The sequence below is a fragment of the Mus caroli genome, chromosome 11 (genome assembly GCF_900094665.2).
Source record: "Mus caroli chromosome 11, CAROLI_EIJ_v1.1, whole genome shotgun sequence".
NCBI lineage: Eukaryota > Metazoa > Chordata > Mammalia > Rodentia > Muridae > Mus > Mus caroli.
Window position 1 is genome coordinate 92,041,962 of NC_034580.1, and position 20,093 is coordinate 92,062,054.

Consider the following 20,093-nt stretch of genomic DNA (forward strand, 5'->3'; position numbering starts at 1 on the left):
CTAAAGGATCAAGGGAAGAGCCTAGTCACGTAAATCTCCCCAAATTGTGCCCTGAACCCCCTCCAAAGAAGATAACTGTCCTATAAAGCCCCAACTTCTTTCTCATCCTTTTACTTCATCTCCTGTGGGTCGCTGTACTGCTGTTGTTTAATAAACATCTCTGTCAAGGGGACAGAGGACAGGAAATGAGGGCCCGCGGGGTGGAGGTGGAGGTGTTGGGGGGGGCAACAAGACTACCTCCTCTTTAATTACCCTGTCGGGCCTCTCCCGCAGCTCTGAGGCTGGGGCGCTCTCCCTCCCTGTATGCGGGTCCTCCCCCCCCTTCAATCCGCCTGGGGAGAGGGCTCCACAGCCTGCGTCCCTCCTGAGGCAGCCCGCTGCTTGCCTCCGCCTCTCCTCCGCCCCCATCGCCCCATGTTGAGAACCCCCCTTCCTGTAAAAGCGGGAGGGGCCCGGGCGGCCCGGCAGCTCAGGCTGAGGTTACGTGGCCGCCGGAGCCCTGACGTGATAGCACATTGCATCAGCATAAAACAATCCATCCTGGATATGGAATGCGGTGAGGACGGATGACAGCGCGAGCGCAGCCCCCTCGCCCGATTGATTTATGTCGGAGCTGACGCTTTATCAGGCAGTCCGCAAAACTTTGACCAATCATTTTGCAAGGAGCTCCGAGCCGGGCTGCTCCACTGTACTTTGTTGGCTGAGAAGTTGAGCAGGGGGTGGGGGTGGGAGGGTGGGGGTCTGGGGGGGGTCGCGTCCGAAAGCCCTCTGCACCGGGTCCGTGTGCCACCTTTTCCCTGCTTGGGCGCCGCGGCGCGAGCGCTTCCCTTCCCCCTGCGAGCGCGCGGATAATGTCTGAGAATGTCCATTTCTGGGACGCTTAGCAGCTATTATGTCGACTCGATCATAAGTCACGAGAGCGAGGACGCGCCTCCAGCCAAGTTTCCTTCGGGCCAGTACGCGAACCCGCGGCAGCCGGGCCACGCCGAGCACCTGGACTTCCCCTCGTGCAGCTTCCAGCCCAAAGCGCCGGTGTTCGGCGCCTCCTGGGCGCCGCTGAGCCCGCACGCCTCGGGGAGCCTGCCGTCTGTCTACCACCCCTACCTACAGCCCCAGGGCGCGCCGGCGGCCGAGAGCAGGTACCTCCGCACCTGGCTAGAGCCGGCGCCGCGCGCCGAGGCCGCCCCGGGGCAGGGCCAGGCGGCCGTGAAGGCGGAGCCGCTGCTGGGCGCGCCGGGGGAGCTGCTCAAACAGGGCACGCCCGAGTACAGTTTGGAAACTTCGGCGGGCAGGGAGGCTGTCCTGTCTAATCAAAGAGCCGGCTACGGGGACAATAAAATTTGCGAAGGAAGCGAGGACAAAGAGAGGCCGGATCAAAGTAAGTTATAAAAAAAAAAAAAAAAGTGAGGAAATCCCCCCCAGGCTGCAGGCCAGGCCCGGGGGAGGGGACGGGAGGGGAGAGGCCATAAAGCGGACAATGTAAAGGGACAGAGCGCCTGGGGCCGCAGGGCTAGAGGGGGTGGAGGGAAGAGGAAGGAAGGGGCTGGCAAAGCAAAAAGCTGGGTGTCCAGGAGGGGGACACTGAGGCTACCCCCACTCTTCCTTGTGGCGCAGGGACTGAGACTCAGGGACCAAGTCTCTCTAGTCCTTCTTTCTTCCCCAGGCTCGGGCTGGAAATAGGGAGAGGGACCTGCGATAGAACTGTAGGAGGCCGGGCCGATGGCCAGCGCGGCCGGGAGCCCGCGCGGGCACAGGGCCGAAGAGCACTCGGCAGAGCCGCCTGCGCCACGCGCAGACCGTCCCCGCCGGCCAAGGGGAAGGGGGAGGGGGCTCATTAGGATTTTATTTGCGATGCAACAGCTTGGCGGAGGATTGTTCCTAGCAGATCTCACGCAGTAGCCGCGTCGGGTCGGCAGCAGGCGCCGGGAGGGGCGGGGGAAGCCCAGGATGCGGTGACGGAGCCCCCTCCCCGGTGCGCCGGCCCCTCCCCGGGAGCCTTCCCTCCGGGGGTCCCCCGCCCTTCTAGGGCATCCTCGACAGGGTGGCCCTTTCTCCTTCTGCGGCTGCACGCTGATCTCCGCGGGGCTTCCGATCACTAGGCCGGGCAGTGGATCTCTCTGAGAGTCTAGGCATCACTTGCTAAAGACAGGGCCTCCCTTTAGAATGGAGAAGACACCCGAAGGGACCCCGGGGGAGGGAGGGGGAGGACTGCGCAGGGGCGGAGAACTCTACCCTTAGTGGAGAGTTTCTTACCACCTCCCACTCCTAAAAGCACCCTTGCTAAAATAAAACCCCAAGTGGAAACTGCTGCTGGCTGAGAGTAGAGGAGGCTTACTTTTAGGGGGTTGTTTTTAAGGATGGGGAAGACAAACTGGTTTGGGGCACGCTCTTGGTCCCAAACAATAAGGGACAAACTGACAGGTCAACTCCTCACCTCTCCCTCCTCTGGGCACATAGTTTGGTCCTTGCTCGCCCTATTGGATGCCCCACCAATAGAGAGGCCAATGGGTCCTCTGGGGGCATGCTTGTCCTCTGAAAAGCAAGGAGAGACACTATTCCCCTGTGACCCTTGTGGTCCCCTCATACCTCCAACTTGCCAGGCTGAGTTATTAAGTAGCTTATATCCCCCAAAACAGCTCCCCCCAAAGCTCCAGAAAACACCCAAATAGACCCCTCACCCCATGGCCCCAGACTCAGCCTGAGTTGCCCATCATTGCAAGGCAGCCATTTGGCTAGGCTCAATTATTAACAGTTTTTTTTTTTGTTTCCTCTTTCATATTTAATGAAAGAGGAAAAGGCTGTGGGTCCCATCCCAGACAATCACATTAAGGGAATAGCGCTGCAAATTGGCAGGACACGCTACTTAGTGTAGGATGGAGTGAATTTTAAAATATACATAGATATTCAGAGCTTTTCACTTGGGGGGGGGAAGCTGGTGGAGTGGATCTTGCTTGTAATTGGCTCTGCTTTGGGGGGCAGGTAACTTTTTTGAGTCCTGAGGTCTAAGGAGGGATGCTGGACAGAAAAAGAAAAAAAAAAACTGTACATGTTATTTGCTCTTTGTGCCTCTCTTCCACTCAATTACACCTTTCTCTGCCTCTCCATTGGGTCCGTTAAAAGGATTGGTGTGCTGGGAAGGGCTTTCTGTCCCCCCCCAGCCTGCCCCCGCCCCCCCTCCCTTCATCTCTGCTTCTCTATCTTAGAGCTGTAGCAATTTTGCTTCCCAGTTTCCCTGAACTTGTGTTAACCAAACTGTGAGCTGAGTAGCAGAAAAGAAGAGGCTATTGCCACCATAAGTTATCTGGAAGCCCTGGGGCTCCCCATCCACGGGCTGCAATTGATAAATGGTTGCAATTGGGTTGCTTGTGAGTCGGAGTGTGCAGGGTGTTCATGGCTGTAAATGCAGACTCTTATTTGTGGTGTGTGATGGGGAGGGCTGCTACCCAGACTCACATGTCGGCTGCTTAGGCCTAGGGCTGAAAGATGGCTTCCTAGACAGGGTTCACTGGGACTGGACTGGAGCACCAGGAGATCTCTTGGCTATGGCTAAACAGAACTCCACTCCTTACCCATTTCTTCCCCTTACCCCTGAAACCTAGAGCCAAGGCACTCTTCAGGTCAGCCACCTTTAGCTGGTAGTGTGGTTCCAGGTATACTGAGCTCTTCTGACCTGGGTCCAGGTCTATTTGGATACAAATAGAGGAAGACTGAGATTCCTGGAGCAGTCAAAGCTTTGGAGATGCTTGGGTAGGTTTGGCTGCATCTCCTCCAAAGCACTCTTCCCTTGGAGCTGTCCATATTCACCCCTGGCCCAGTTAGAGATGCTTTCTGAGATCTTGGAGGCCTGGGTGTCTTTCTCCGATGCCAGACGGGGAGTAGAGATCTGAGCGCACCTTCTTGGTCTGGGGCCCTTCATTTCCTTTCTCTCTTTGATTCTATCACTACTTCTCTTTCAGCCAACCCCTCTGCCAACTGGCTGCACGCCCGCTCTTCCCGGAAAAAGCGCTGTCCCTACACCAAATACCAGACGCTGGAGCTAGAGAAGGAGTTTCTGTTCAATATGTACCTCACCAGGGACCGCAGGCATGAAGTGGCCAGACTCCTCAATCTGAGTGAGAGACAAGTCAAAATCTGGTTTCAGAACCGGCGGATGAAAATGAAGAAGATGAATAAGGAGCAGGGCAAAGAGTAAAGATGACCCCCGCCCCCTCCCCCAGCTCACTCTTACTATTTATGTGATGGTCAAAAAGCCACTGCTGTCTGGGTTGTACCCAAGTGAGTGGGGAAGAGTGTCTCCTCTTTAAAGTCCCTCATCTGCACCTGGAGCCTGTCTCCTCTCCTTTGCCTCTCTCTCTCTCTCTCTCTCTCTCTCTCTCTCTCTCTCTCTCTCTCTCTCTCTCTCTCCACTCCCCTGGTGTTAAGAGGAAATTTTGTTAAGTTAGAAGCTAGCTATACTTGGTTCCTAGAAAAGTGATGAGCCTCGCTCGCTCCGAGGAAAGAGACCCTAGATGAGCTCCTAGCATCCCTGCTATTTTTTCTGGAAAACCCCAGCCCCTCTCTTCCAGTCTGCCTGTTCCCTCCCTGTAACCTAGCCAGATGCCACCCAGGTACAGTTTAACTGCACACAGCCCAGCGGATGCCCACAGACATAGAGTTTGGAGTCTATGCTAATCATCGTGGAGAAAGGACATAAAGACATTGTTCACCAAACCAAGCAGGGCAGCTCTCAGGTCAGGTTCATTCTGGTTGTGCCCTGATCCAAACACACACTAGGAAGATGTCTAGAGATGCCCTCAATGAGGCACTGCAGCCCCAAAGTCTCAACATCCCAATATGTATCCCTATGGAATTTCCAGCTAGACCCCATATCTGGGGAGGCCTGCGGGCAGATATGGCCATTCCTGTCCCCAAGCTGTTGTGAGCTAGAAAGGGCAAGAAAAAGCAGGGAGTAGTTTTATGAAGGTACCTTTAGTGGAGTCCCCTCGTATTTTTCCCTGCAGGAAGTGTTTAATTCTGCATGTTTTCCTTTCCTTCCAACTAAAGGAGGTCAAATTGTGGGTTGTAGAACCCTGACAGTGCCCTTTCCCCATTCATACATCCTTACCCCCATTTGACAGAATGGAACTTTTCTTGCTGACCACAGTCTCAGATTCCTCTCCATTCTCCAACTTTGAAATCAACTCTCCTTTCAGCCAAACCCATCTTGCACCAGCAAGACAAGTCTCCCATTGTAGAAAAAAAAAAAAAAAAGTCCCGTTCCTCTCTGCTAGGTCAAGCCCACCATAGAGAAGGCTGGGTCAGAAGAAAATTTATTGTGAATCAATTCCCCAGCTCCCTTCCAGAGTGGGCAGTCAGGGCCGGGAGGAGCAATGGCCTCAGCAAGCGGGGCTGGTGGGTATCTTTCCATTTCACCAGTTTCCTGACCCAGGAAGAAGAGAACCCCTTGGCATCCAGCCAGAGGTCCAAAGGAAGACTCCCCCAAAGCTCAGAGTGGGGACTTCACCTCCTGCAAAGTCCACTGCTATATCCATCCTGTTGCTGGTGCATGCATACACTTCTGGCAAACAGTCCAGTGTGCACAGGAAAGAGACAAACATCGCGCCTCCCCATCGTGCAGAGGGGGGCCCTCTCTGCCTCTCTGCTCTCCCTGCTTCTCAATCCCTTCCACCCGTGGACTTTTGTTCCCGCTTCTCCTGACTACAAAGAGGTCATTCCAGTAGAACTTTGAATTTTATTTTATTAATATTATTTTTTTTTGCTTTGTTGGTGGCTGTGGTGACTTTGTGCTTGTGTTTTGTGATTTCTTTGGCAATGATTTTCAGTTGTTGCTTATAAGGGAGGGTTGAGGGTGGGAGTGGGGAGGGCAAGGGGCCTAGAGCTCTAATTGTTTGTTTTGGAAGAAAAAGGAAAAAAAAAGAACAAAAAAATATACATATCACTCTAGAAAACAAACCTCTCCTGCGTTTTATTCTGTGTCGCTTCTCCTCTGGTCATTAAGCAAAGTGTCCATTTGCTAAAAGCATGGCTTCAAACAAAGACAAGTTAGTGTCCACAGTCACAGGCTTTCTCCTTTGACCTTTTAGATCCTGCTACCTGCTCTGGTGGTGCTGACACCTGGTGGGTACCCAAGTTCCAAGACCTGGGCTTAAACTGAGCAGGGCTCTTTCGGTAGAACGAGGAGAGTGGAGAAGGAGGAAAGACAACCTCCAACATCTTTTGGAGCAGAGTCTCCCTATAGCAAGAGGTCTCTCACAAAGTTGCTCTGGAGACCTCCCCCATTAACTCAGGGAAGGAGAGGCTTGGCTAGTATTTCCTGGAGGCAGCATCATCTCTCAGCTAACCACTTCAAAACACCCTGCAAGGAGGAAGTTAGTACCTTTTCTCTGCTGTCGCCATGAGGATGGTGGTTGAGTGTAAGTGGAGACCCAGTGGTGGGAGAGAGCTCAAATGGTTGAACCTCAGGATTCTTTGTCGACTTCCCTCACCCCTCACACACACACACACACACACACACACACACACACACACACACACACACCTAGGGCTCATAGGGCAACAGCCTTGGTGTGTCTGAGCAGCTTGCTGTGTCTGGATGGTTGCGATCAGGGCGAGTGACAGTTCTCAAAAGAAAGCCACGGAGGAGTGTGGGACACAAACGTTTCAGAAATGGGGAATAATTTCTTTTCAAAAGGACCCCTTCCCGAATTACACTTGGTTTCAAGAATCATCTGCAGGGTCCCCGCCAGAGCCTGTCGTGAGGTTGTTTTTTTGTTTTTTGTTTTCTTCTTCTTCAATCGTGAGGATCAGGCTGCTGCCGGCCTGCAGCTCTGCAGCTGACCTCGAGAGCTTCTCTCTGCTGCACACGCCACGCTGCAGCGGAGACACTGTGGGTTGGGGTGGAGGTGGGGACAAAGGCTGGCCGGAGTGAAAGAAAGAAGCCCTGCCAAGGCCGGCCCTACCCCTCTCTAACGAAAGGGCGAGGGGATCCAAGAAACAGGAGACGGAGAAACTGGTACCGCAGCTGGAACAGGCGGCCTGTCAGGAGGGTTGTGTTAAAGATGGAAAAATGAATCTGGCTTTAAAGCTGGTGTAGACTAGGCTGTTTCTCCATCCTTGGCTCTCCAGGCTCTGCCGCGCAGAGAATGAGCGAAGGAAGCCCCAGTTTCTGCCGAAAGGAAACATAAAAAGCGAAGCTGGAGACTGGGCCGCTGAGGGGTTGGAGGCGAGGGTGTCTGGAGTTGCCTCTGGCAGCCGCGTCTGGGTCCCCAGCCTGGAGTGGCTTCTTACAAGACAAAGGCGAAGGTGCAGAGGCTGAGAAGCCGGAGATGAGGAAATCAATTGTCATAAAAGAGAGAGAGAGAGAGAGAGAGAGAGAGAGAGAGAGAGAGAGAGAGAGAGAGAGAGAGAAGCTGGAAGAGGAATTCAATGCCGTGTGCGCAGCAATAAAAGAATATGACCGCTATAAAAGTTTATAGGGTATAAATTTCTGAAGGTTAAGAAACTAAACAGCAGCAAAGCAAACAGTGAGGGGAAACTTTCCGGAGATGAGCCTCAGATGAGCCTGGGCTCTGGATCTGGTGGCAGAATGGCTGGGTTGGCCCCCATCCTCACCCTCAACTCTTTTGCACCCACGTCTGAGGCACCCACCCCAAGGTCTGGAACTTGGGAATCGGGCAATGGGGTGAGGTTCCCCGAGGGTAAAAACTAAAGAGGCTAGCAGCTGGGAGGAAGAACGGTTTGTTGTCCCTAAAGTTTCAGTAATCGAAATTCTGTCTTTGTTCTTTACACCCCCTCTGGAACCACCATTCATAAATAAGAAACCTTTGCACACGCGGACACACACACACACGGACACGGACGCAGGGACACACACACAGTCCAGCAAGGCCGGACATAAGGGAGAGTAGCCTCTTGATCCTTCTTCAGTTCCGTTTCATCCCCTAGGCCCTTCTCATCCCTCACAAAAAGCCCAATTGTTACCCTTCAGCGTGTGAAATATTCGTGTAAGGCTTAAAACGTGCTGATTTCTTCTTTTACTGACTAAAGCTTAGGGTCTGCAATATAAATTAGGGACTGAGTGGATATACAGCTTTTTTTCCTTTTAATTTATCTGAACTATTCCACTAACTGTTTTCTGATTCCGAAGCCTTTTTCTTATCTGCTTTCATTTCTCTCCCCTATTTCTAGTAATAATGAAAGTTTAATCGTTTGTTGCCTCCTCTGCTAGTTCCCAGAGAACCTGGCTGAGCAGATATAAGGACGTCTTTTGCACAGTGGCCGCTAGATGGCATCCTTGCTCCATATGAAATTTCCCAGTGCTGCGGCTGCAGCCCCAGCGGTTCTACACAGCACCTTGTTCGGCCCTGCGTCTAGAAACTGAGAGCTACCAAAAGTCATGAGAAATTTGCACATAATAGGAAAAAAAATAGGTTTGTTATGGCTCTTTCCCCTATTGTATATATTTCAATTATAACGGAGTGCCTTTCTCTCTTCAAATGGTTCATTTTCTGAATTTCTCACAGTAAGAAAGCTGTTTGCTAGTTGCTGTGTTTGATGGGGCGAGAAATGCGTGGGAACCGGAGATAATGTTAATAATAAAAATATAGAAATAATGGGCACAAATCAAGGAGGTGAAAATTGATTTGAAAAACTGAGATTTTCCTGCAGTGGGGGCGAGGGAGGAATAAAGTGCAGGACAGTGGGTCAGGTGAGAAGGGTGAGCCTGCAGGTCTTTTGAAAAGGAAGCTACCCCAGGCGGGCTGCCCACACCTGCTGAAGAGAGAATCCGGACGTGCTAATCTGGGAGATTTCCAAATTTGGGAGAAATGGGGACCTGGCTTTGATGAAGATTCGGTGGTGCTCCAAGTCAGAGGGGCCGCTGCCCCAGGGCGCCGACTCCAGAGCCTTTACATGTGTGCAGGTCTAGGCTGGCCGAGTGCTTGGTCACCAAGGCTCGGACAGACTCTCCCTAGGGATGGGGGATGCAGGATGCGGGATGTGGAATGTGGGATGCAGGATGCGGGAAGACTTCAGAATCTCCTTCGTCAAAACCCTGCGCATTTTTCCTAACAGCAGTAGAGGCAGACATGGCGACGGGGAGCAGTCTCTCGCTTTTCCACGCTTCCGGACTCCCAGGTGAGAGCTGCGGCTTCCTCAGGCGCGCCCAGGCTATGCCCTTGGCTTCCTTACCATGGCAAACCTCGGGGAAGCCAGTCCTTCTGAGACGGAGCAGCTGGAAGCCTGGACCCAGGCACTTTTCCGTTCCTGAGGTTGTCCCTCTGACTGCCTACAACCCCTTGGGCTGGTTCCCAATCTTCCCTTTCCTCTCAGTCCAGCCTGAACCTGCCTCCAACCTGAGCCTCCAAAAATGACCCCAGAACCCTGTGTGGCTTCTTCTCTTTCCGAAGGACCAGGTGTAAAGAGGCCAGCGGAGTGTCTTCTCAACTTGAGTTTCTCCAATAAATCTGCCCTCCGTTGGGTGTTTATAAATGATCTCCGAGCTCTTTCTTGTTTTTTTTTTTTTTTTCTTATAATAGAAACATTTTCCTTCCATCAGAAATTTCTGGCACGGTGTAGGGATGATTTAGAACAAGCCATTGAATTTCTACCCCACCAGTGAGTCCTCAAATCATGACCATAAAATGCCCCGCACTTGATAAAAATGTTCGCTTCAGCAACAACTTGACGCTGCTTTAGGTTGCCTCACCGACCTCTCATCCGTGTGGAAAAACAAAACCCCACAGCCTGCTTCAGTTTCCCTCCCTCTGGCCCCCTCCTTTTTTCTCTCCTTTCTATATTCACTGTACTTTAGAAGGCCGAGTGAAACCCGTAGTGCAGCTTCTCTGGAAACGTGGTTTCATTTTTACAAAGATTCTGGCTCATGGAACCCCTCAAAAACAGAAGCACCTCAGAGAACGTTCGGGCAATAGATTTAATTTATTTGTAAAATTGACTCTGCCTTTGTTCTAGGACGTTTCTTTCTCCTTCTCTCTGTCTTTCCAGTCTCCCTCAGGAGACCATTGGTTCTGCCTGCCACCCTAAGGTTTGACACCCGCCCCCCCCCCACCAGCCATGTGCCAGGTACACAGAGGAGGGCCTGGGCTTGGAGTGGGGCAGCCGGTCATTTCTAGGTTTGAGGCCTCAGATCTTCAGGTGCTGGAGGTTCAACTAAAGGCACCCCAACAAGAGAAGAGGGGAAATGGAGACCTCGGTGGCCTTGGTTTTTTCCACCAAGGTTAGTGCAGGTGGTCAAATGGCTATGGGGACATATACCAATAACAGGTGCCTTTTAAACCCACACCTTTGTGTAGGGCATGGGAGGGCATAAGATAGCAGTAACCAAGGCCTTGGTGCTCAGCCTCAGTCTCCACTACCCTTACCTCTTTTGCTGTGTGGATGAAGAGGTCACTATCTATACCTGGAAGGCTTGTGTGTAGAAGGAATGGGTGGTTGGCCCCAGAAAGCTGAGTGTCAGTGGGGCTTGGTTACTGAATGCCAAGGCCTGGGGCACAGGTTTACAGCCACATGAGATATCATCCTTTGATACCACTGGACCCTTCCCTCTAAAGTGGCCAAAGCACCTCCAGAAGATCCCCCCCTTTCTCTAGCAGCTCTCCCCAACCACCAGCAGGCAAAGCTCTTGTAAACTGCAGAATTGGCAGCCGCCTGCAGAACTTTGTTCCACCTTAGCACTGCCCATTAACCAGAAAGTTTCTTCTTCCTCTCTCAGGCCCTCCCAGACTCCCTTTCCACAGAAAATCTCGCGTGTTTGCTTAATGAGGGAAAGTTATGTGCGTGACCTAGGTGAGGACAGATCTCGGGGGGGGGTGGTTTGGGGTCTCATAAGAGCCTGTGGGGTCAGGTGTGTCTTCAAGGGAGAAGGGGGAGAAAATCTTGGGGAAAGTCACCATTTGCGCCGAAAGGGGGAAAAAAATCCACAGCAACCCATAATCGGTCTCATTTCAGCTAAGTCACCCCCACCGTGCTTCAGTCGGGCGGCGGGGGCGATCGAAGCTGCAGTTTTATAGCTGTAGAGGAAAGAACTCGTAAAATGCTAACAGCTTTTATGCGCTGCAGCATAAACAACAACAGACTCCGGCTTTATTGCGTTTTATAGTTTGTTAAAGAGTTTACAGCCGTTTTTTGGGGGCTGGTTACCCAGCCAATTCCCTCCACACGATAGTTAAACCTTTATCAATAATAAGGAAATTGATCATTAAAGCTTTAAATATGACTACCTCGTTTGTTTGAAAATATGTTTAGGAGAGGAAGCTGTATGATTTGATAACTTGTATTAAAATACCAATTACATTTATAGGACCTTTTAAAACTCGGTGCAATTAAACCGTGTTCTTTTACATTTTTCCGAAGCGACCCTGACATTTAGAAAGACTCCAATTGCCTCGTTAAAATCGCGAAATTAACAGCGTGCCTACGCCAGGCTCAGCGTTGTGGATGTGTGTGTGTATGGTGTTTTTCCGTGACTCCCCCACATCAGTCTTTGGGGGTGGTCTGCGAAGGTATTTGATTTGTTGTGAGGCAAGAGATATCTCATTAATGTAGGTAGTTAAACAGATTTAATCCGTATTCGTTCTCTCTCTCTCCCCCCTCCCTCTCCCCGCCTCTCCCCCTCTCTCTCCCTGGGTGTTTTTTTCTCTTCCCCTCCTTTTTTTCTGCCCTCTCCTCACTCCCTGGCGCTCTCTCGCTCTAGCTCTCTCTCGCACTCGCTCTCTCTCGCTCTCACCCTCGCTCTGCGTTCTGTCCGGGAGGAGTACCCAGAAGCCAATAGGATGCGGGGTCTCTAATGGATGCAAATGATGGTGAAAAGACGGGGCAAAATATGAAACAACTCATTTGGAGGGAAGTAAATCACCGAAAACTGTTTATGAACTGGCATCCCTTCTTCGAAATGTAAAGCGAGGACCTCTTTAAGTGGCGGTATATTTTTGTTTGGGGGGTGGGGGGTGGGGGGAGGGCGAGCGAGCCGCGGCTGCCATGCAGGCTTAGACTTTTGCAGGCTTCGCTCTTCTATTCCTGGAAATCACAAAAAGTGTGACGGCTTCGAGATCTTCTTCGTCTTTTCTTTCTTTTCCTTTCTTCCTTCTTTTTTTCCCCTCCTCCCTTTTCCTCTCCTTTCCTGGCGAGGGTGACTAGGAGCCGGCGAATCCGCGTTTTTTTTTCTCTCTCTCTCTCTCCCTCCCTTTTCCCCCTCCCCACCCCCTCCCCAACAGCCCCCAACTACAGCCTGCGCCGCCGCCGCCGCCGCCTCAAAATTCAATAAAATGAGCTCTTATTTCGTCAACTCACTGTTCTCCAAATACAAAACCGGGGAGTCCCTGCGCCCCAATTATTATGACTGCGGCTTCGCCCAGGACCTGGGCGGCCGACCCACCGTGGTGTACGGTCCCAGCAGCGGCGGCAGCTTCCAGCACCCTTCGCAAATCCAGGAGTTCTACCACGGGCCATCGTCGCTGTCCACAGCTCCCTACCAGCAGAACCCGTGCGCCGTGGCGTGCCACGGCGACCCCGGCAACTTCTACGGCTACGACCCTCTGCAGCGCCAGAGCCTGTTCGGTGCGCAGGATCCAGACCTGGTGCAGTACGCAGACTGCAAGCTCGCGGCAGCCAGCGGCCTGGGCGAGGAGGCCGAGGGGTCTGAGCAGAGTCCGTCGCCCACACAGCTCTTTCCCTGGATGCGCCCTCAAGGTGAGCTCCCGTCGGACCTGGACCTGACAGGGTGGGAAGGGGCCAGGGGGGGGGCCCAGGCCGGTTGGGGGGGGAGGGTTGGTGGGCAGTCCGGGAGCATCTTCTGCTCCTAGAGGACTTGTGGGCTCCGTTCCAAACACCTACCTCCTCTCCCTTCCTTCCCACTTTCTTTTCTTCTTTTTCCCCTTTTCTTTTTGCTTCCTTTGAAGGGGGGGGGGTCTCTAAGCGAATTTCCTGAATCCATAAACCCCTCACCCTCCTTAACTTTTCTTCTTCTCCTCCTTTCCCCTTTTACTGTTTTATGGGGGCTGTGGAGAAAGACTGGTGGGTGTGGGGGCGCTCAACGTTTGCACTTCTCAATTGCTTTATAGTTTAATTACCCTGAAGAAACTTTTCTTCTGGGGCAGAGGCTCTGGGGGCTTTTCAAGGTGGGTTCGAGGTCCCCACTCTGGCTTTTTAGTCTTACTCCCCCCTCCACATCCACCCTCTTAAACTTTATGGCACTTTTAATGTATCTGCACCCCCTATTCTGGTTCTAGTTACCAGAGAAGGGGCTCCTCCTTTATGGCCCCTGCAGATTCAGGGCTGTCTAGTCCCCCCTCGCCCCCCCCCCGCTGACCGCGTCCTCCGCGCTCCCCCTCCCGCCCCCGCATAAGGGTCCCCTGCCCTTATTATCCTGGTCTCCTAGGCTGGTTCACGAATCTTCCAACCTTCTCTGTCTCTGCCCCCTCCCCCACCCTCCCCTCTGTCTCGCCCTTTCCCCCATTCCCAGCAGCCGCCGGACGCAGGCGAGGCCGCCAGACCTACAGTCGCTACCAGACCCTGGAGCTGGAGAAGGAGTTCCTATTTAATCCCTATCTGACTCGCAAGCGGAGGATCGAGGTATCGCACGCGCTGGGACTGACAGAGAGACAGGTCAAAATCTGGTTCCAGAATCGGAGAATGAAGTGGAAAAAGGAGAACAACAAAGACAAGTTCCCCAGCAGTAAATGCGAGCAGGAGGAGCTGGAGAAAGAGAAGCTGGAGCGGGCGCCAGAGACCGCCGAGCAGGGCGATGCGCAGAAGGGTGACAAGAAGTAGGCTCCAGCTGGGACTGCTCGGGCCCGGACTAGCCCGCACGTCCGCCGGTCCCTCCCGCGACCACGCCGCCGCCGCCCGCCCCCCGCCTCCGAGAGCTCCGGCCCCGCGAGCGGAGCCAGGAGCTGGGCCTCCCACCGCAGCGTCCCCCGCCGCGCCAGTCCCCGCTAGTGGTAGTATCTCGTAATAGCTTCTGTGTGTGAGCTACCGTGGATCTCCTTCCCTTCTCTTGGGGGTCCGGGGGGAAAAAAAAAAAGAAAAGGATTTTAAGCAAGGACTCCCTCGTCCTGCGAGGGTGATCGACTGCGGCCTGGCAGAACCCCCTCGCCCCCGCCCCATGTAAAAAAGCCTCCTTGTGCAATGGTCTGTTTCCTTTGAGCGTGCTTCTTTGTAATGACCGAGGTACCGATTTCTGCTAAGTTTTCCCAACAACATGAAACTGCCTATTCACGCCGTAATTCTTTCTGTCTCCCTCTCACTTTCTCTCTTTCTCTCGCTCTCTTTCTCTCACCGCGTCCCCATCTTTCCTCGTAACCCCCTCTCCCCGCTGCCCTCCCTAGCTGGCTTTCTCTCTTGCTTCTCTCTTTTCCTCCTGTCCCCCCACCCCCCACCCCCTTTGGTTTGACAATTTTGTCTTAAGTGTTTCTCAAAAGAGATTACTTTAGTTAGCATGCGCGCTGTGAGCATTGTTAAAAGTGTTCTTAGGTTTACTGTGAAGAGAATGTATCCTGTATCTGTGAATTGCTTTATGGGGGGGAGGGAGGGCTAATTATATATTTTGTTGTTCCTCTATACTTTGTTCTGTTGTCTGCGCCTGAAAAGGGCGGAAGAGTTACAATAAAGTTTACAAGCGAGAACCCGAGACTGGCCCGGGCCGCCGCTCCTCATTCGCTCCTAGGCGCCTTGCAGGGCTGGTGGGTGGGGGGGAGCTGGTCAGCAGGCTCCTGGGCTGGCCTAGGCTAGGTCGCTGTGAGGAGGGGGCGGGGGCTGGAAGCAGGTGGTGCGAGTCCCTGGGCCCAGGGGCGCAGGGGGTGAGGGAGGCGGCTGAACGTGATTGGAGGAGAGAGGATCGAGGGAGGGGAGCCAAGAGAAACCCCCTCCCCTTTCACTCTGAGGCTGAGGGACCAGGGAGACTCCAGCGCCCAGGCCGCTCTTGGGAAGAGATGTACCCAGGCTGGTGGCTAGTGTCCCCTGCCGCTTTTCTCTTTGTTTCCGTGTGTGTGTGTGTGTGTGTGTGTGTGTGTGTGTGTGTGTGTGTGTTGGGGGGGGGGGGGGGGGGGGGGGGGGTGAGAAAGATGCAGCGCAAGGCTTCTGAGTTTCTATTTCCATTTTTTTTCTCGGACTCAGGTTGGGGAAACAGGAGCAGAGGGAAGAGGTTCTTCCCTACCTCCCCTCTCTGGGACGTCGTCACTTTCTCCCAGTTTCTAGGCCGCGGCTTGCCGCAGCCTTCCTTCCTTAGTTGCTTCTGCCTTCCTGGCAGCCACGCTCCAGTGAGTGAGGCATCCGCCTTCCGGAACCGGGAAAGCAGTGAGCCAGACCCAAGCCTCCTTCCTCTCTTCCTTCTTCTCCCAGCCCCCACTCCATTCTTTTTAAATTTAGTATATCTTTTTATTGTCATCAGAAATCTCAGCGTCCAACGCCTATTGGGTTTGATCTCTGCCTTAGGGACGCCTTGATCACATCTAGTTACTACAACTGGGGCACTAAGACAACCTCGTCCCTCCTCTTGGGAGAAGAGCAGCAGCTCGGATGAATTAGCCCAAATTAATAAATATTCGGCCAGCACCCACCCACCAAGTTGCGAACATTCAATCCCTGCATCTCTCTCGCTCTGTAACCGGCTGGGGGAAATGGGTGGGGGATGACAACACGGTTCGCTCAGAGGTTATTTATTTTCTCTTCCACTCAATTCCTTCTTCCCCAAATCTCGCCTGCAAGCTGCCTCCAGCCCGCGGGGGTCGACAGCGGCCCTTAAGCCCCCAGCCCCAATCCGCAGAGCTCGGCCTTCCCATTCATTATTGATCATATTTTATAAATCCAACGCCACACAATTTTTTCCACATTACTGGGAGCCTCCGGGAGGCCGTCATACCATTGGCCGAGGGGATATCACGTGGGCCGGGGTCACGTGGTCAGAAGAGGAAAAAGGGGGTCCTTTTGGTGTAAATCTGGACTCTAATTCTGTAATATATCAAGGAATCTCGTAAAACCGACACTAAAACGTCCCCGACTACAAATCATCCGGCCAAATTATGAGTTCATTGTATTATGCGAATGCTTTATTTTCTAAATATCCAGCCGCAAGTTCGGTTTTCGCTCCAGGAGCCTTCCCCGAACAAACTTCTTGCGCCTTTGCTTCCAACCCCCAGCGCCCCGGCTATGGAGCAGGTCCGGGCGCTCCCTTCTCCGCCTCGGTGCAGGGTCTGTACTCCGGCGGGGGGGCCATGGCGGGCCAGAGCGCGGCTGGCGTCTATGCAACCGGCTACGGGCTCGAACCGAGTTCCTTCAACATGCACTGCGCGCCCTTTGAGCAGAACCTCTCCGGGGTGTGTCCGGGCGACCCCGCCAAGGCGGCTGGCGCCAAGGAGCAGAGGGACTCGGACTTGGCGGCCGAGAGTAACTTCCGGATCTACCCCTGGATGCGAAGCTCAGGTAACGCCGCGCTCTGAGCGGTCCCGAGCCGCAATGTCCGGGCCACGGTCCCCAGAAGGGCTCCCTTCCGGCCAGGGCACCCTTCTCTATGTCCAGGTTATTCCCGGATGCAGATCGGCCATTTCCACGCCGTTTAATTCTGAGCTGGGACCACAGGCGCCACCCCCACTCCCAGTTTTGCTCAGTGTTCTCAGGCCCTAGCGGATCTCTTTTTGCCGACGCCACAGAGCTCAAAGCCCCCAGCCCGCCCCCAACCCTTCCTCCGGGCCTTTTAGCTTTAAATATTTATCAGCAGCGCCGGCACGGGCTGGAGACGAGGCCGTTTGTCTTGCCTAGAAAGGCTGGGGTTTGCAGAGAATAGCCATTAGGGTCTCTCTCTTTTCTCTCCCCCTTCCCTGCCTGAGAGCTTAGTTCTGGGTGTGCCCCCCCCCAGCCCTAGCTTGGGTAAGATATGGAGGAGGGGGCCATGGCGCTAAGCAATTCTCCCCTCCCCCTTCCTTTCTAGCCAACCCCGCTCCCCCATTATTCCCATCAGGACAATTAGAGGTGGGCTCTAGAGGCCTGGTGGGATGGGGGGGGGGGAGGAAACAGAAGAGATGAGGACCCAGACAGGGACACAGAGCCAGAGAGTGGTGAAGGAGTTAGTCTGAGACCCAGAGCGATGAGTCTACTGACCCCCACCTCCTGATGGACTTAGAAAGCCCATCAGCTCCCCAGGAGAGCATAGTTGTTGTTTTTGTTTTTTTTTTCAGGTGTCTTTCCAAGAGCTCCGTGGGCCCCTGAGGTACAGCCAAGTTTGGTGGTATCACTCCAGAAGGATGACTCTCCTCTTGGGGAGGGCTAAGACTCTTCAGAAACAAATCAAGATTTAGGGAGTGCAAGATGCTTTAGGGACCATAGGTTTCCTTCTTCAGGTCTCCTTCAAAGCTTCCTCCTCGCACACCTTTTACATTTCCCCAAGGCAGGTGGGCTTGGGAGCCAACTCCAAGGCTCAGAAGACCCAACCCGGCCAGAGACTCCTATACTCATGGGCTTGGGGGCCACGAGGAAACCATTTCTTGACTATTGTTCTTTACAGTTCCTGTTACCTACTCTGTGATTGAACTGACCTTCCAGTTGGTTTATCAAAGTCCCCTCCCTCCCCCCCCACCTCGTAAATATTTCACCTTGGCTTATAGCTGACTTGAAATTAAGGTCCTTAGCCTCTCTCCCCTCTCCTGTCTCCTTCCCAAGAGGGCGGATACCAGCATCTCCCCAGTCTCCTTGGGGTTCTGCGTCTATGCTGGAAGTGCTCAGATACCCTTCTGCCCCACCATAGGGATCTTCACCTTGCTCTCTCTCGTAGGCCCTGGTCATTCTTTCCTTCCTTGCAGTCCTGGAGGCCCAAATATTGCTTCAGACAAGTAGGTTTCATGTGCAGGAAGGCAGGCGGGGAGTCAGACCTTGCTTGATACTTACTGGGAAGGAATCATCAGAGCCAAGTTCTGTCAGACTACTAATGCCAAGGTCCAAGGAAATAAAGTCCTTGCCTCTTCCCCATTTCACAACAAGTTTGGGTGAGGACTGGGCCTATGGCTCCTTTTATTTCTGTTCTTCTCAGACTAGGCCTGGAGCCCCACTCTAGGGACACTAATATGGTTTCCAGAGCCCTGTACCTCAAAGGCCACCTGAATGGGGAAAGGGTAGACTTGGAGCCCCTGACCTTAGAGAGTGAGTGACTGATGACAGAATTTGCTCTCTTTCTGTGTTAGCCCCTTTGGAATAGAGTCTCAGGGAGCCAGCAGCTGAGAACTACCTGGTTTTCAGAAGCTCTTGGCAGAGCAAAACCACCCTTCACGGGAGACAGGACTACCTGGTGTGCTGGGGCTGGCCTGGGAACCCAGCGCTTGGTACTTGGGGAGGCTGAATTAGGAGGAAGGCTGCTAGTTTGAAACCAGCCAGAGGCTCCATAGCATGACCCAGCTTGAAAAACAGAACAACTCTTATGGACACACACACACACACACACACACACACACACGAAGAAAAGAAAACAAATGTTTTCTGCACCTGGTAGTGAAAGGGGATTAATTTAGTTCCACCAAGGCAACCACCTAGGAAGGGGCTCAGAATTCTGTTGGTGTTTTTCACACAGACTCTCTCTCTCTCTCTCTCTCTCTCTCTCTCTCTCTCTCTCTCTCTCTTTCATCCTGTGTGTAGGGCCTGACCGAAAGCGAGGCCGCCAGACCTATACACGCTACCAAACCCTGGAGCTGGAGAAAGAATTTCACTACAATCGCTACCTGACTCGGCGGAGGCGCATCGAGATCGCGCACGCGCTCTGTCTCACCGAAAGACAGATCAAGATCTGGTTTCAGAACCGGCGCATGAAGTGGAAAAAGGAGAACAAAACCTCAGGCCCGGGAACCACTGGCCAGGACAAGGCAGAAGCCGAGGAGGAGGAGGAGGAGGAAGAGTGAGGGACAGAGAAAGCCAAGAGGAGGAAAGAGAAGAGAGGGAGAACCCAATTGTGGGAACTGAAGCCCGAAACTCAAATAAAGGGGCAAACTATTTAAATGAAGAGGTCTAAAAATAATAAGGAAAGAGAAGGGTGAAATTTGGGTTTCTTAACACTGTAAAAAAAAAATACTACCTACGGGAAAGTGTGTTGTCTGTTTTTGTACAGTATGGGAAGGACATTCTCTACCTGCTCCGTGACTTTCTGGAATGTGCCTCCCCTTTTCTATGTTGCTAGTAAGGTCTTTGTAAAATCTTGCTGTTTTGTAAGCCCTCTTTGAAGCTGTCTTTGTGAACTGTGGTTCCAGATGAACAGATTAGTTCCTTACCTACCCCATACTTCCCAGTAGCAGTACTAGAAGGGCTGTATGGAGCCCTGAGGATCTACTAGCTTCTGCGTCTGGTGCATTTTGGCTGCTGTTTCTAGGTCCTATCCACGAACCTCTTTCTGTATATCTGAAGGATGGAAAATAAAACAGGATTAAATATCAACAGATGCTGTGTTTTCTGTCTCCCTCTGGCTGGGAGGGTATAAGGGCTTGTAGTGGGCGAGTGTCCCAGAGCCCCTCTACTGGTCTTTTTCTGTCTGTGCTGGGTTTACTTTTATTTTTCAGATGTCCCTGCTATAGAGACTGCCAGTAAATGAACCCCAACATGAGACACACACACACACACACACACACACACACACACACACACACACACACTTTCTTTATACTTTCACCAAAACACACAATTCCCATATTTACAAGCTGACAGCACACAAGTGCATACATGGTTACAGTCACAAATAAACACAGACATTCATATAGTCATACAGACATTCATATACATCCAGGCTTTCACACAGTCCCCGGCTCCATGCCCAGAACACACACACACACACACATTCACACACACTCACAAGTAAACACATGTTCACAGTCACTCACAGACACATTCATACACACCAATGTACACTCACACATTGGATAATAAACAGAGAGTCACATTTGCCCCTAAGTAAATACATCCATGAGACCATATGTTCCGTCACACAGGCCCAAAACACAACTCCCTCCCCTCCCCAATTTAAAAGCTTCCAGTTTTACAAACACCTTCTCCTATCCAGGCCTTTAACTGAGACTATGAAATCTGAGCCTAGTGACCAGCCACAAGTACAG

At 52.7% G+C, this 20,093-nt stretch overlaps 3 protein-coding genes across 5 annotated transcripts; all 3 read left to right on the forward strand.

Moving 5' to 3' along the window:
* Positions 1-649: 649 nt before the first annotated feature.
* Hoxb9 (homeobox B9) lies at positions 650-5,948 on the forward strand. The gene is made up of 2 exons (XM_021177203.1): positions 650-1,378; positions 3,957-5,948. The coding sequence occupies exons 1-2, from the start codon at positions 862-864 to the stop codon at positions 4,190-4,192; spliced, it is 753 nt and encodes a 250-aa protein (XP_021032862.1). The 5' UTR covers positions 650-861; the 3' UTR covers positions 4,193-5,948.
* Positions 5,949-10,176: 4,228 nt separating this feature from the next.
* Positions 10,177-14,645, forward strand: Hoxb8 (homeobox B8). 2 transcript variants are annotated; one of them, XM_021175699.2, is made up of 4 exons: positions 10,177-10,234; positions 10,730-10,803; positions 11,711-12,705; positions 13,478-14,645. In XM_021175699.2, exons 3-4 carry the CDS (start codon positions 12,282-12,284, stop codon positions 13,783-13,785), a joined length of 732 nt encoding a protein of 243 aa, XP_021031358.1. In that variant the 5' UTR covers positions 10,177-10,234; positions 10,730-10,803; positions 11,711-12,281; the 3' UTR covers positions 13,786-14,645. The 2 variants fall into 2 exon arrangements, with proteins under 2 accessions (XP_021031358.1, XP_029340041.1); XM_029484181.1 differs by lacking the exons at positions 10,177-10,234; positions 10,730-10,803 and having other exon boundaries at positions 12,269-12,705; positions 13,481-14,635.
* A 1,289-nt stretch (positions 14,646-15,934) lies between these two features.
* Hoxb7 (homeobox B7) lies at positions 15,935-19,422 on the forward strand. 2 transcript variants are annotated; one of them, XM_029484180.1, is made up of 4 exons: positions 15,935-16,434; positions 17,187-17,218; positions 17,780-17,837; positions 18,634-19,422. In XM_029484180.1, exons 1-4 carry the CDS (start codon positions 16,035-16,037, stop codon positions 18,891-18,893), a joined length of 750 nt encoding a protein of 249 aa, XP_029340040.1. In that variant the 5' UTR covers positions 15,935-16,034; the 3' UTR covers positions 18,894-19,422. The 2 variants fall into 2 exon arrangements, with proteins under 2 accessions (XP_029340040.1, XP_021032978.1); XM_021177319.2 differs by lacking the exons at positions 17,187-17,218; positions 17,780-17,837.
* Positions 19,423-20,093: the final 671 nt, after the last annotated feature.

Bases quoted from the DNA above. Each gene is read 5' to 3' on its own strand.
- Hoxb7 (XM_029484180.1), top strand. From the start codon at position 16,035: ATGAGTTCATTGTATTATGCGAATGCTTTATTTTCTAAATATCCAGCC. The intron at 16,435-17,186 runs GTAACGCCGCGC...TTTTTTTTTCAG, and splicing joins CCCCTGGATGCGAAGCTCAG to GTGTCTTTCCAAGAGCTCCG. The intron at 17,219-17,779 runs GTACAGCCAAGT...TCTCTCTCGTAG, and splicing joins GAGCTCCGTGGGCCCCTGAG to GCCCTGGTCATTCTTTCCTT.
- Hoxb9 (XM_021177203.1), top strand. From the start codon at position 862: ATGTCCATTTCTGGGACGCTTAGCAGCTATTATGTCGACTCGATCATA. The intron at 1,379-3,956 runs GTAAGTTATAAA...CTTCTCTTTCAG, and splicing joins CAAAGAGAGGCCGGATCAAA to CCAACCCCTCTGCCAACTGG.
- Hoxb8 (XM_021175699.2), top strand. From the start codon at position 12,282: ATGAGCTCTTATTTCGTCAACTCACTGTTCTCCAAATACAAAACCGGG. The intron at 12,706-13,477 runs GTGAGCTCCCGT...CCCCATTCCCAG, and splicing joins TCCCTGGATGCGCCCTCAAG to CAGCCGCCGGACGCAGGCGA.